Source organism: Sinocyclocheilus anshuiensis, unplaced genomic scaffold (assembly GCF_001515605.1).
Source record: "Sinocyclocheilus anshuiensis isolate Anshui unplaced genomic scaffold, SAMN03320099.WGS_v1.1 scaffold976, whole genome shotgun sequence".
NCBI lineage: Eukaryota > Metazoa > Chordata > Actinopteri > Cypriniformes > Cyprinidae > Sinocyclocheilus > Sinocyclocheilus anshuiensis.
In genome coordinates, this window is record NW_015552538.1 from 2547995 (window position 1) to 2563618 (window position 15624).

Genomic DNA, 15624 nt, shown 5'->3' on the forward strand with positions numbered 1-15624 from the left:
CACACAGCCTGTGTCTCTGAATGCTTCTCATGCTCTCTCCTCTCTGCCCCACGCGGCGCGAATCCCGCGTCACGGACGAGCCGTTCACACACGCAGCCTGTTTCGTAATGCTCGTTTATACTCGCACCCGGCTCTGCACCGCAAATCTCCATGAGCGCATCTGGCAGTATGGATGAGGCTTGACGCACACGCGCAACCTGTGTCGACTCGCGCCTGGCTCCGCGTTTAAAACGAATGTAAATTCAGTCTAACTGCTTGCTAATTTCACTTTGTTCTTAAAATCCCAAATACTTAAAAATGAATAAATCAGCCTATGAAACATATGTATTACTTTAATAATTGACTAAAGACAGTTCTTTATTTATAAAAAATAAACAAATCTTTCCTGTGAAATTCAGTAATTAGGCTAAGTTAATTCTGTAAAAGTAGTTATACCATTATAATCTTGCCTGCTGGAAAAAAAAAAACAATAGAACCCTCCCAAAACACAATAGCAAATTTAATGGATTTCAGGGTTATAATAGGAATTATATTGGTTTTAATGCAAACTATAATGGTGTCTATTTGATGGATTCTATTGGTGGGATGTAATATGGCAGATGGCAACCAATAGAACAACAGTAATTCCTATGGAATAATGCCTAAAACAAAAAGGAATTTTGTAATGGTTTAATGGAAACTAAGAATTTCTGTGATGGTTTCTATTGTTTTTTTCAGCAGGGTAATGATACTCATACTGTGCTGCACATTATTGACAATATTGAGCTGAAGCTTGACTTTGCAAATTTAAAATCGCAATTAGATATTTTCCCCAAATCGCACAGCCCTAGTTACAAGCAAAATGGGGACATGAATATATTATTTTCATATGGGTCTGGGGGTGATTTCTTGTACAAAAACTCGCTCCAGTTTATTCAAAGCCCCAAACTTTGACTCAAACGAGTTTTATTCTACTCGATGAGACCTTTCAAATGACATATGACACATGACTATCTGAGCTGTATGATGTTTTTGACATATTAGAGTAAATGGCACAAAAAAATATTTTGTAAATTATGAATTTTTTTTGTCATTTATCAGCAAATAACTCGGCACTACTTTGGAGTTAATCAAAGCGGCTACATGCATTGTAAAGCTCAGACTCTAAGCTTTCAAATATCCATATTTTTATGATATCCATTTTTTGTTGATTAAGGCAGTGGTTTGAAAAATATGATTAGTAATACTTTCGCGGAGGGGGTCCCGCCCGCGGTACACTCTGGTTTAGAAGGACTGCTCGTTAAGAGTTGATCAAAATAATTACATTAATTAAAAAGCTGAGATTCTAAGCTTTAAAATGATACCTATTTTGTTATTCCATTCAGGGGTTGCTTAGTAATTTGATTATGAATTTCTTCGTGTGGGAGGTTTACAGAAAACCTACCATGAAAAAAAGTACAGAAAACCTACCATGGCACATCTCTAGAGGCAACAAACTCATTGAATAGTACTATGCAGTTGGAAAAGAGACATAAATATCTTTACAGTTCACAAGCTGCACAAACATGCAATGACCATCTGGTGCATCTCCAAGGAAAAGCTTTTCAAACAGTCACCCCGGATACCCATAAATACTGAATCGCTGTTTCACTGGCCATTGTGGAGGTGGAGGATTCAAGTTCACTTAATTTCCTGGCTTGACACTCTTGAGGAGTGAAGCCAAGCCTGAACAGGAAAGCCCAATATCACAAATGATGAAAAGCACACATTAGGGCTGGGTTAACCTGTTTGTTTTGGTTGGCTAGTTTATTGACTTTTATGATGCTGTAGTATTTTATTAGAAGTGCTTTAGTAGAAGAATATATGGCCATGTTGACACGGCAACAGAATATGGTTGTCAGTTCTGTATTTGAGTCCTTAATACGGTTATGTTCACACACAATACGGTAGTTTGAGGGAGTGACAACTGCATTCTACAACCAAATTCACAGACATAAATTTTCATGACTCACAACCGCATTCTCGGAAAACCCGTGCTGTGTGAAAGGAACCGAACTAGTTGTCTATCATGTCATACAGTGCAAGAGAGCCGCTCTGCTGCATAAACATGTGCCTACCGTGTGTTGTGGTTTTTCATGTGTGGTTTCCGTAACTTCCAGAGATTCGTAGCTATATGAGCTGTGTTATCTGAAGGTTGTCATCCAGTCAATGTTCTCCGACAAAATATAAAAACTGCTGTTGGTGAATGAAGATTTGACCGATGCACTCACAGCTCAATTAAACACTTGTGTCAAAAAGTGATAAGACTTTAAAGTTTTATGGACTTCACCATCTTGGATATTACCTTGGTCAGTGTCACTATGGTTACTGGTAAGGAATACAGGCTTGACTCCCACTGCACATTCATTCAGACTGTATTCTGACTTGTCATTTGTTATTCGGAACTAATAAAATAGATTAACTTATAATACCTACTGAGATAGGGTGGTGGATGTGGGTTCAGAACAAGCAATTAAACCAAGTGTTACTTTCTGTCCTGCTTGCTGAAAGCACACTGAGGAATATAACTGCGCCTCCAAAGGCTGTATGTTGGCCTAGCAGCCTGGAAAACCTCAGCTGAACAATGTGAGTCCTGAGCCTGGGGTTCACTCAAGCACACAATGGACTCTTTGTCTGCATTCTTGCAGCTCACTGGGATGCTTTGTATGCTATGCCAACTCACTGGGGCCTGCGTGAGCATCCGATGCTGTTTGCCTGGGCTATTTCTAAACCAGCCTCCCCAACTCTGTGTGCAGCAGTTGGGTGAGACACTTGTGTGTCAGCGCTCTTTGTTTCATACATGGAGATGCTAGCATGGATGTACCTGTCCACAAACTACTACTTTGGGTACTAAACAGTGTATTTAGATAAAGTATGCTAAAGATAAAGGAGTTTGATTGTCTTGGATCTTCTGAAAACTAGAAATTGGAGCTTATAACTCACTTTGATTTATATCACAGTCCATGAAATGGTCCCTTTGTTAATCGCCTCTAGTATTAACATTTATCACTTTCTTAAGTCCAAACTTGTGAAATGTTTGACTATTCCTCTTTTTGTTTATGTCTTCGGTGGTCATGGGTCAGGGGCTTCCTTCTTTGTGAAGCTAGACTGTGAATCGCTGGCTTGATAGGATGCAGAACTATAGTTTGAAATCAGACACAGTTGAAGTCAAGTGGTTGAGCTGTTGAGACTTTTTCCAGACAAAGTCAGAAGAGTTCCTCCTGCGGTTTGGAAGTTGGGATTTTTTACATTAATGAGACTTTATGTCCCATAGATGGCTGGAGTGTTTATATTCTCTCACACACACACACACACACACACACACACACACACACACTTTAAACTGATTCTAAAGATCTGAAGGTTTTGCTTTAGATGTTTGGAACAGAGACATGAGGGCCTTTCGCACCGCGGGAACCTTTTCATAGTACCAGAACTAATTGTGGAACTACCCACTTTTTGTAAATAGTACTGGGAAATAGTTCGCGCAAAATCGTCCCAGTACTTTAGTACTGTACATTTAGTTTTGGAACTAAAGCGGTGTGAAAGGGCCTATTGTTTTAGTCAAAGCTAGAGTGGCCTGCTTGGCCAAGACCTTATCCACTGACCTGCTGTGTCAGTGATATTGCAAGCCAGTACATGTAGTTCCAATACACGTACTTAGTTATAAACAAGAATGAAGTTTGCGTAATATTACATACTTGATATCAGTTTAAAAGCTATGCATGCGGGGCACTGGACTGTTAGGATTTAAATCATGTTCTCTCTCTCTCTCTCTCTCCAGAAAAAAGCCAAAGGTGCAGAGCTGTTTGAACAGATCATGTATCACCTGGACGTTGTCGAGAAGGATTACTTTGGCCTGCGCTTCATGGATTCAGCCCAAGTCCCGGTAAGAGCAAAAGGATTTCTAGATGGTGTATGCAAGATGTGCTTTGATATGTCAGATGATTCGATCCAATCGATGGGCCTGCTATGTTTAAATAGTCAAATAACTTAACACTTGCTCACCTCCAGTGTGAATGGTTGCATCATGATTAAACCAGAACACCTCTGTCGTAATCTGCAATGAACATACAGTAAAAATCATGAGCTTTTTCTCAATCACATCTCTTTTTTTTTTTTTCTGGTGATTTTCCAGTAGCAATCATCATTTAATAACTTCTGTTCAACTTACGCACTATGCACATTCTGATAAACTTTCTTTATTGACAGCTATTTACCTTTATATTATATTTGATAAAATATTGAATCTGCAAAGAGCAGCAGACAGAGCTCAGGCTAGTGCAGAGTCTTACGTGAAAGAGGGAGGGAAGCGTGTGTGAGGAATGTGTGGGAGAGATCGAGACACTCTATTCTTCCATCAGCATGAGTGCCTCCACCCTCACTCCCTCCACATTGTTCATGCATCAACCCATTAGAGCGGCCCAGCTCAATAGACGGGACAGAATTTTCTAGTGTTTTCAAACCAGAGTATGAAAACGCTTTTAGCCCACCAGTAGTGGTCGACCGATATTGTTTTTTTGACAGCTGATGCCGATGCCGATATCTTGGAAAGCAGGGTGGCCGATATAAAGCCGATATAATTTTATTTATTTTAATGAATGTTTAAGAAATTTGAAATCATTTGAAAATGGATTAAAAAATAAATGTGTTAAATAAAAATACTTATACTTTAGATGACAAAGTATTTTTCACAAATAAATAAATATTTTATAAATAATATAATAAAAAAACGAAGTAAACACTGTAAACAACAGGACACTCAGTATTCTGGGAAGTTTGTGTGCATTGGGATTTGGGAATCATACAGAACTGTTAACGACGACGGCGAACAAGAGGGAGAACGTGATCACTGCGCTCAGGTGCTGCCGCAGTCAGCGCCGTCAAAATAAAAGTCTGCCGCGCCATCAAAAAAAAGGCCCGCCTTGAACGCATCGGCCAAACAGGAAAACTTATCGGCCGATGCCGATATTTAAAAAATGCCAAATATCGGCCGATATATCGGCCTTGGCAATATATCGGTCGACCACTACCGCCAGCCAAAGTGACTGATGAATTACATCATTTTTTTTTTTTAACCAGACATGTTGTTAAATGTAATAATGTCTTGAATAAAAACATCAAAAGGACTATAATGAGGTTAATATTTTTAATATTTTATATGCAGCAAACTTAAGGTTCTCCACATCCCCAAACATGTGACATGTTTCATTTTCTTACATTTGCAGCACTGGCTTGATGTCACCAAAAGCATCAAAAAGCAAGTCAAAAGTAAGTAAAATGCTGTTCTTACTACTGAACTCAGTTCTTGGTAGATGTTGTTTTGGACAGGTTTGATTAGATGAGCAACTTTAAGGCTTGATACAATGCACTCAAGCACTCCTCCATATAGAATTAACAGTGTTTTTTTTACTCAGAAGCTCTGTTTCAAACCTTGTGGGCTGCTTTGTGTTATCTAGGTAGGCAGCACACAAGTCTTGGGAACAGAGCAACATTTTTCCTTAGTGCTCTCGAAAATAGCTGTTTGTATAAAGTTAATGCTTTACTATGTCTGTGAAGGGCAGGTAATTATGAACCATGCATGGAAACTCTGTATTTCATCACTTGCATGACATTCATTCTGAAATTCCATTTCTGTTCTGCAACCTTTAGCGATAATAATTTTTTTACTCCACAAGCTGTACACTTGTGCACTAGAAACTTAATTTCTAGTAAGGCATTTTGCTTTGTTGACCATATCTGTTATGTTCTCTGCCTTTTGGCTTGTTTCAGTTGGACCACCATATTGCCTCCATGTGAGAGTAAAGTTCTACTCCTCAGAGCCCAACAACTTACACGAGGAGCTAACAAGGTACATCCTTGTTTATACCATTACCAATCTATTAATATTCACGCAACTGCTTCACTCACTGCTTTCATCTTCATTATCTCTTGTAGATACCTTTTTGTACTACAGTTAAAACAGGATATTCTCAGTGGCAAGTAAGTGACGCTATTTTGAATTGTCTTGAATGTTAAAAATTTGTCTGCTTATTATTTAAAGGTTGGCTTACATTTAAATGTGTTTTTGACCAATGGGTTGTCTACATTGACACAACTTAATTTGTAAACATACAGTGGCCTAAAAAAAAGTTGTTTGGATGTATTGTTGCAAAAAACTTTTACATCTGATGCAATTTGTGATACATGTCTCACTGTAACGAAATGAAAAAAAAAACACGTTTTATAAACCTTAAATTTCTGATGACTTTGTCTAATACATTGTGATCATGTTTGTTCCAGGTTAGAGTGCTCATTCGACACAGCAGTGGAGTTGGCTGCATATGCTTTACAGGGTGAGTGACAGAACTGTATGTTTCTTGAAATCAATTCAGAAAATCTGTGAATTTCACTACCTTTCAAAAGTTTGGTGTTGGTACGTTTTTGTTTTTTTTTGTTTTTTTAATGTTAAATGTAAAAAGTTTCTTATACTCGCTAAAAATACATGTATTTGTTTAAAAATACAGTAAAACAATAATATTGTGAAATATTATTGCATCTGTTTCTAATGTAAGTGTAATTTATTCTTGTGATGGCCAAGCTGAATTTTCAGCAGCCATTACTTAAGTCTTTAGTGCCACATATTCCTTCATGCTGATTTGGTGCAGAAGAAACATTATTATTATTGTTAATCTTGAAACAAGTTGTGCTGTTTCATATTTTAATGGAAACCGTGATACATTTTATAAGGATTCTTTGAACATAACGTTCATAAAACCGGGCTTATTTGAAATGGTAAAGATATTTTTGAATGTTACAACATTTTTCTGTCACTTTTGATTAATTTAACATGTTCTTGCTGAAAAGTTTTAATTTCTTTCAAACATTTGAACAGTTGTGTAAAATCCACTATATTTACACATTCTTTTAATTTGTAGTGGTCACATGATATTAAAGAGGTCAAAAGTACTAAATCAAGGAATTAACTGTTAATATTTTGAAAATAGACATGACCAGGTTATGTATACGAGATGTTGAATAGGTCACACAAGACTTACTCATTCATATTTTTTGAAAGGGGGAAAAAAGTATGAAATATTTTAATAGCATGTCCATATTTAAATGATACTAGACAGTGTTTTTATTCAGATAATATTTTAGTGGACATTTTTAAAAAAAGGTTTCTCCTGAAATTATTTTAGAATTTTTGTCATGTAGTAATTTGAAAGACTCTATATAAAGTTGAAGTCAAAAGTTCAGAATCTGCAAAATAAGAGGGATCATACAAAATGCGTTATTGTTTATTTAGTACTACTGACCTGAATAAGATATTTCACATAAAAGATGTTTACATATAGTCCACAAGAGAAAATAATGCTTGAATTTATAAAAATGACCCCGTTCAAAAGTTTACATACACTTGATTTGATTTCCAGAAGGAAAAACGATGCATTAAGAATGAAGGTGAAATTAAGGTGAAAACTTTTTGAATTTGAAGATCAGGGTAAATTTAACTTATTTTGTCTTCTGGGAAACATTTTGTAGCTTCTGAAGGGCAGTACTTAATGAAAATATGATATTTAGGCAAAATAAGAAAAATATACACATCTTCGTTTTCCTTCTGGAGCATCAGTGTGCATTTGAATCTTCTGTAATAGTTGCATATGAGTCCCTCAGTTGTCCTCAGTGTAAAAAGATGGATCTCAAAATCATACAGTCATTGTTGGAAAGGGTTCAAATACACAAAAATGCTTTTGAATACACAAAAATGCTCAAGATTTTGTTGGACCTGAAGGATGTTTCTGAAGAACAGCAGGCAGTTTAACTGTTCAGGACAAACAAGGGACTCATGAACAACTATCACAAAAAAACAAACAAAAAAAAAACAGCTGTGGATCATTCAGGTAACAACACCGTATTAAGAATCAAGTGTATGTAAACTTTTGAACAGGGTAATTTTTATAAATTCAACTATTATTTTCTCTTGTGGACAATATGTAAACCTCTTATTATCATCTTATTTAGGTCAGTTCTAAATAAACAATAACATGCATTTTGGATGATCTCTCTTATTTTGGTAAAATATTTAACTTTTTCAGATTCTGCAAGGTGTATGTAATCTTTTGACTTCAACTGTAATTATTGTTATTTTTGTTGTTTTGTTATTATTGTTATTTTAGTTTATATTTTTATTTAGGTTTTTCTTACGTTTACTTTTGAGGCAAATTTGTTAAATTATTGTAAGAATATTGATGGAATTGTTTGAATGATGCAGTTGAATTGTTTTTGCCATGAATATAGCCATTGCTGCTGACATGGCATTAAATCATAAATAAATCAAAAATAAATCAATTCTCAGCTTGTTCCGAACTTCTGCAGCATTTTGGGTCACAGAGAAAGAGGGTTGACAATGGTTTGAAACATTTCTCTCACATTCTCAAAAATAAATGTCATCTCATTAGTGTGGGTCTGAAAGAAAGGCCCCTAATTCCCCCTCTTCCTACTGTGCTCTGATCTTCTACATAAATGCACAGCACTCTGCTTTAATTTAGAAACATTTTTTAATGCTGTGATCTCAAGTCTTGAGGGTCATTTCCTGAAATGTTTTATCTGTTGGAGAGAATGATTTGTCCTCTTTCTTTCTAATCATCTCTGCTGTGGAACAACTTGAACTGAGTTGTAACATTATGACAAAAGGTGCAACCACAATATTTTTCTAAAAAAAAAAAAAGAACTGATACAGTTCAGGCCATGATGAAGCATTCTGTCCTGATAACTGTCATTTTTATACCGAAAACAATTCAGCTGAATTCTGCTTTTTTTTTTTTTTTTTTAGTGGAACCTTTATCTTTCAGCTGAATTGGGTGATTGTGACCCTGCCGAGCACAGACTTGACCTGGTGTCAGAATTCCGCTTCATCCCAAACCAGACGGAAGAAATGGAAGCAGCCATCTACAACATGTGGAAGGAGTGCAGGTATAAATAAGGGAGCTCATTCTATAAAAACGCACCTCCTATTCGCACATGTTGACTCCTTTAAAGTAAGTGTTTAGAGAGGATATATAAATGTAAAGCAGGTGAATGAACGTCAATGTGTGGGTCATCACCTTTGACTCTTCCTGGATCTCTCCTGTCTACTCAACTAAAGCTCTACTGTTGACACTGAACATTTTGTATGTGATTTATGACCCATCACTGTAACCTCGACAAGTTGTAATCTACAGCAGATGTGCAGCAGCATGGGTTGTTTCATTTTCTTTAAATTTTGCTCTACCCTGTTCTTTGCTAATGTCGCAGGGGCCAGACGCCAGCACAAGCTGAGATAAACTACCTAAATAAGGCCAAATGGCTGGAGATGTATGGAGTGGACATGCATATGGTCAAGGTATGCATTTGAAGCATGCAAGAGCTTGTTAAAATCAGGATCTTGAGGTGGACTCTCTTCAATCCGGATATATCCAGAAACTTATCTGTTCTTTATGTTGCCGTCTCCTCCAGGCACGAGACGGAAATGAATACAGCTTAGGTCTGACCCCCACCGGAGTGCTCGTGTTTGAGGGGGAAACTAAGATTGGCCTGTTCTTCTGGTAAGTTCTCCCTTACCAGCTCTTAATAGCTCAAGTGTGTCATTTCTACATCATTAGCAGCTACAAAAATGGAATTGTGGAGAAAAAAATGCATTTTTACATTTTCCGAAAAAGTTTCTGATAAAATGAGTGATTTTAACAATAAAAACTGGGTTCCTGTAGGTCCTTGAGTCTTACATTCAGTTTATAAAATTTAAGGTAACAAAAGTCTTAGATATATTACATGGTATAAGAAAGTATTGTATTTGGAGACAGAAAAAGTTACTGTGATATGGCTTAATGTGATCTCCCTCATCTGTCTGAATAAGCATCTGGAAGTGGTAAAGCATAGACATTTAAAAATAAGGGTACTATTGTGTTTCAGACTTGTTTATAATTAAAAATCCCACATCAGGCATTAAATCTTATTTTCTTGTCATTATACAAACAATACATCTGGTCAATATCAATATGGCTATATCAATACATCTACAATATATCTGGTGTTTAATTTAACAAACTCTTGTGGCTTTTATTTAACACATAGAATTTACTAGTATTGCCATAATAATCTGTAGTTTGTCTTCCTTTAAATGCATTATTATTAATATATTGGTACATAAACCATTTCAGTACATATAAATATGTCTTGACTATTTAAACTTGCAGTTACCCTGTTTTGTTTAAAAACAATGTTAAGTACTCATTGAATGTGTTTAAGTAAAATATTCTGAGATACATGATTTATTTAGAGATTGTATCCATTTGTTCTGAATGGATATACTAAAGCAATAAGCCCCAAGAAGCCGTTGTTTACATTTAATTTATAACAGTTAAGGGGCGTTGTTAATGTTGTTTAGTGTTGCTAAAACCCCCTTAGCTGTTATAAATGCACTGTAAACCATGGCTTCACTGGGCTTATTGCTTTTATAAAATGGTTCCATAGATGTAACAATGTTTCACAAAATAAAACAAAGCAATAAAATGTAATGATATTAATAAAAACATTCTTCCGCCAAACATTGTAGTTCCTCAGAAATGGTTGTGGTTGCAACAAAGTGGTTGCCGAGCAACACAGACACAGGAACAAAGAGGTGCATGTTTGTAGAGTAATTTACAACTGCTTCGAATGCGGCTCAACCAATCAGAATCAAGGACCGGAACTGTCCGTTTTATAAAGTGCAAATTTTATTTGTGCAGGTCTTAAAGGTTGTAAAAATCCTTGAATTTGATAAAAAAAAAAAAAAAACTGCAGACACAGTTTATCATTGACCACAAGTTTAGTAACATTTTCAATATTTGTCCTCCAGCTGTTGTCATACTTCAGTAAATGTAATGACAATGGCCATTTTATCTAAAGCAAACTGGTTGTCTGCACAGGCCCAAGATCACGCGTCTGGACTTTAAGAAAAGCAAACTCACCCTGGTGGTAGTGGAGGATGATGAACAGGTAATGCAGGAGACAGAAGAGGTAAAGACACATCTCACCCACACAGGCACACACACACACACACACACATACAGGTTCACACATTATCAAAAACAGTACGAACACTCTTGACTTGAGTTAGGTTTAAAGCTCATATTAACATGCACCTTAAATGCATCTCCTGTGACCACTTCTGACTGTGATCAAATGGTTGTTTTGTTTGCATATAAGCAGCTGGTAGGTGTGTAGTTGGTCCTTCAAAGTTGTCTAGGGGATATTATGTTTATGCTACAAATGCAATGTAACATGCAATTTTGCAGTTTACATATGATGTGAAGCATGTGTATTTGTGCATCCCAGAAAAACTACTTTGTTTGTGTGTAAGAAAAAGTGTGTGTATGTGCTCTTGCTGAGGCTTGGCATCTCTCCAGCATGAGTTAATAAATGACAGTCTCCCTTCAGGCATGCCTGGCCTCTGAAACACTTCACACTTTTTAAAGCACTGAAGCTGTGAATGTGTGGACAGAACTGCCCATCATTCTGTTAAGTTTGAAACTACAATAACAATGTAAGTCATGGCATGTGATGGTGTCAGACAGCCAGCAAACATGTATTTTGATGGGGCTTGTGTTTGGTGCACAGCAGTATGGGTTTCTGTTGAGTCTGGAAGAATGTTGTAATTAATTCCAGCGTTAATTCGTTCAGTTGACTGTGACCAGTGATATGTTGTTTGTCGCAGAAAAGTGTCCCCATATGATGTTATTAGTAGTCTGTCCTGTATAAGGTTGTACAAGGTCTCCTTGAGTATGTCATTGATTTCTACACAGTGAGTCCCCCAGGTCACTGATGAGGTTTTGCCTCTGCAGTACAACTGATAAAAGCTTCAGACAGAATTTGATTTGCTCAAACAGGGCACATAGAAATTAGTTTGAGCAACTGGAGGTATCTGTTTTTTGTCTTTGCTACCATTCAAAGGCTGTGGAATGACAGCTGAGAAAAATAACGCTCTTGCTTTGTTACAAATCCTATTGAGTTGTTTCAAAGACAGCATCCTAACCTAAGTGGAAAATCATGAAGGACTGCTTTGAAATGCTCTACATAAGCATTTCAAATGCTTTGAAAGCCCCCCCCCAATCATATAGCCTTAATTGTATATATAGCTAAATGGCTGTTTAGTTTTGGCAGTTTGGAAAAATTTGTGTACCCTTAAAGATAACTTTGTCTAGCAAAGTCAAATAAGCTTCTGTTAATAATGTAACGAAGGTGTCACTTTTCCCAGTGGTTAAGCCAATATGTTCTCAACAACTTTTGTCATCATGTTCTTGATTTTAAATTTGTATGCCTTCTTTATTCATTTTGTAACACCAGAGGACAAATTAGTAGTACATTGCTCTTACATTTTGACCTCTGCTGTAGGGGAAAGAACAGGAGCACACATTTGTTTTCCGCATGGACCATCCGAAAGCTTGCAAGCATCTGTGGAAGTGTGCCGTAGAGCACCATGCCTTCTTCCGCCTACGTGGCCCGGTCCAGAACAGTTCAACCCGCTCTGGGTTCATCCGCATGGGCTCACGTTTCAGATACAGGTACGTTTTTCTAGAGTTCATTATTCATTCATCCATCATGAGTGGCATATAATAAAATGGAGGGAAAAAAAAAACTACAGTCTTGGGGAAATAAATTTAGCACACACTAATGGCTCGTTTCCACCGAGCGGTACAGTTCAGTACAATACGGTAAGGTACGGTACACAATTATGTCTGTTTCCATTGTCAGAAGTTGTGAAGGGTACCAAAATAGCGAACCTTACCATAACACCTTTTTTGGTACCCTTCCCAGGGTTTCCGTGGGTCTTAAAAAAGTCTTAAAGTCTTAAATTTAGTTGTATCAAATTTAAGGCCTTAAAAGGTCTTAAATTGTACAAAAAAATTCTTAATTATGATTTCAAGAGGTCTTAAATTTGGGGACGGCACGTTCAAAGTCCGGTGCTGCACTGCTTTGTGTACAGCGTTAATGGGGAAACACTTATATTTCTACCAAACGCTCCACCTGCTGTCAGAGAATGAATTAGCATTTTCAATAAAACTGTTGTTTTGTTCAGAGTTCAGACAAATGCAAAAATCGACCCATGTTTTTACCCTGCAAACACGCAGAGCTTTAAATATGAACTGGTGGATCGATAAGAAGACAATGCATTTTAAAAATCTAATAGGGGTGTACGATATGCATGGTCTGCGATAATATCGTAATTGTTGTCGCGAAAAGCAAACAAAACACCTACAGAGTGTGCGCATACATTACGTGATGAAGTCTAGCAGGTTAGACTAGTGCGCATTTATAGTGCGTTCTTTCACGGCATGAATCAGTCTATTAAAATGCATTTAGAATTATATAATTCAAGAGGTGGGGCAGAAAATGTATATATTTATATAATTTCATATAGTTAATATCACACGAAGAGTGACGTTTTTTCTCCAAAAGTCAGCATGAGTACAAATGTGATATTTATTTTATACAACAGTTCAATTAACAAGAAGTTAATATTAAGAGACTTACGTTTTAGATGCCATATTTCCTGTTTTTGCTCTAATTCTCCAACAAAAATCATTCCAAACAGCCACACAGCTTGTTTTGCATCTCTGAGCAACAGGACTCTGTTTTGTTTCTGAATGAATCCACAGTTTAAATGATTCAGATCAATCACAATGGCTCACTTAACAGTGACTTGCTGCCACCTACTGGCAGTTTTAATTTGACATTTAAGGTACCTTTTAATTTTTTGTAATAATTTCAAACATCAGTTTTTAATGTTTTATGTTTAAAATATCAAAACATTATTTATGCATTTGTAACTGCAGGTAAAATGTCCCTCAGAGCTGCATTAAACAGTGTGTAAATGCATCTAAATGCCACTTCTAATGCAGCTTCTGTGTTTCCTCTGCATTGCAAAGATACATTTTGTTGATACTGATTTAATTTGCTTGGTAACAACCCAAATGCAAGAATTTGACTCAAAAGATGGTGCACACTTTTAGAACAAATGTCTTAAAGGTAAAAATGCCCATAAAACTTGTTGGAAATTAATTTCTATTACTGCTGTGAACTGACCACACAGAATATGAAGAATATAAAAAAATTCAGGAGTCGGCTGTTAGCACAATTAGAGATAAGATTATCGGCACAATAACACACTCTATAGCAAAATATAGTCTAATTATCATTATCGATAAAATCCCAGAAAATTATCGAGATATCATTTTTTGTCAATATCGCACACCCCTAATTTGTTATTTAATTGATATAATAATTTATTGATAATAATTGTTTAAATAAATATAATAATTAATACCTTTGACTCATCTATTTTCTTAAAAATGTTTTAAAGGCTGAAATGTAGTTTATCATTTTATAAAACTTTTTGTTTTTGTGAAAACTTGTGTCTGAACTTCAAGTTTTTTTTACAGTGCTTTTTACAGTAATTTTACAGTTTAATATGGTACTATAGACATTGCCATAACCCACTCATATGGTATTAATTTTATTTGTGCAGGTCTTAAAATGGTCTTAAATTTGAGCTTAAAAATCCTGCAGAATCCCTGCCTTCCGTTGGGGTGCCTAGCACAGCAAAGGGTACCAAAAGGGTGGAGCTAAACTCACCGCAGAATGTTGATTGGTTGACTAGAATCGTCACTTTTGCACGATACAAGGGGATAAAGCTTCTCCTTCACTCGTTCCGCTCTGCTGTCCATGAGTGTTGGGCTTATTTACATCAGAGTGTGCAAACACAAAAAAAATATAACCGTGTATTTTATAATTTTATATTTTCACACAGAAAATAGCCGTTTCTCAATATGCGTTCTTTCCTGTTCCTGTGGACTTTTGAAACGTCATTGCCCAAAAACCCACATCATTTTCAAAATATTACTGTTATTGTGTCATGAAATGTAGTTTTAAGAGTTTTTTTCAGGCGAGAATGTAGTTGTTTAAAGGTGACATATCATGAAAATCTGACTTTTCCAGGTTTTAAGTGCTATAATCAGGTCCCCGGTGCATCTACCAACCAAGGAAATGTGAAAAAGATTAACCCGGTAACTTTGTTGTGGTAAGCCTTTTTCTGCAAGCGTCTGAAAAAACAAGCACGTCTGATTTCGCTCCCCTAGTGACGTTGCAAAGGGATCTAATTATAATATTACCGCCCCTTAATCTGTAAGTTTCCACCCGCTGCGCCATCATTTTGATTTCGCAAGCGACAACGGTGTACCAGCTCTAATGCCATGGCGAAAGTTTGAGCACAGACGAGCACAGAACATTATTTAGAGTCCCAGCCTCAGAGGAGACAACACAGCAGTGGATTTATTGATTTATTTACTGTATATTGCTGCTGCCACACAGATCTAAAATAAACAAGCGATTTATTCGTCTGAAAAAACAAGCACGTCTGATTTCGCTCCCCTAGTGACGTTGCAAAGGGATTTCATTATAATATTACCGCCCCTTAATCTGTAACTTTCCACCCACGGCTCCATCATTTTGATTTTGCCAGCGACAACGGTGTACCGGTTCTAATGCCATGGCGAAAGTTTGAGCAAAACATGCTAACTGTTCTGTCTTTGGCTGCACACACAGAACAAG

General features: G+C 36.6%; 1 protein-coding gene across 4 annotated transcripts in view; it reads left to right on the forward strand.

The window, feature by feature from the left end:
- Positions 1-15624, forward strand: part of LOC107663871 (band 4.1-like protein 5) — a 43760-nt gene that overhangs the window by 11783 nt on the left and 16353 nt on the right. For 3 of the 4 annotated variants that reach the window (XM_016454243.1, XM_016454244.1, XM_016454246.1), the window contains exons 2-11: positions 3803-3907; positions 5247-5289; positions 5791-5869; positions 5956-6000; positions 6301-6353; positions 8853-8973; positions 9295-9382; positions 9496-9584; positions 10944-11034; positions 12409-12578. In XM_016454243.1, the coding sequence (XP_016309729.1) occupies positions 3803-3907; positions 5247-5289; positions 5791-5869; positions 5956-6000; positions 6301-6353; positions 8853-8973; positions 9295-9382; positions 9496-9584; positions 10944-11034; positions 12409-12578 (884 nt within the window). The remainder of the gene's footprint in view (positions 1-3802; positions 3908-5246; positions 5290-5790; positions 5870-5955; positions 6001-6300; positions 6354-8852; positions 8974-9294; positions 9383-9495; positions 9585-10943; positions 11035-12408; positions 12579-15624) is intronic. The other variant, XM_016454245.1, reaches the window with a different exon arrangement.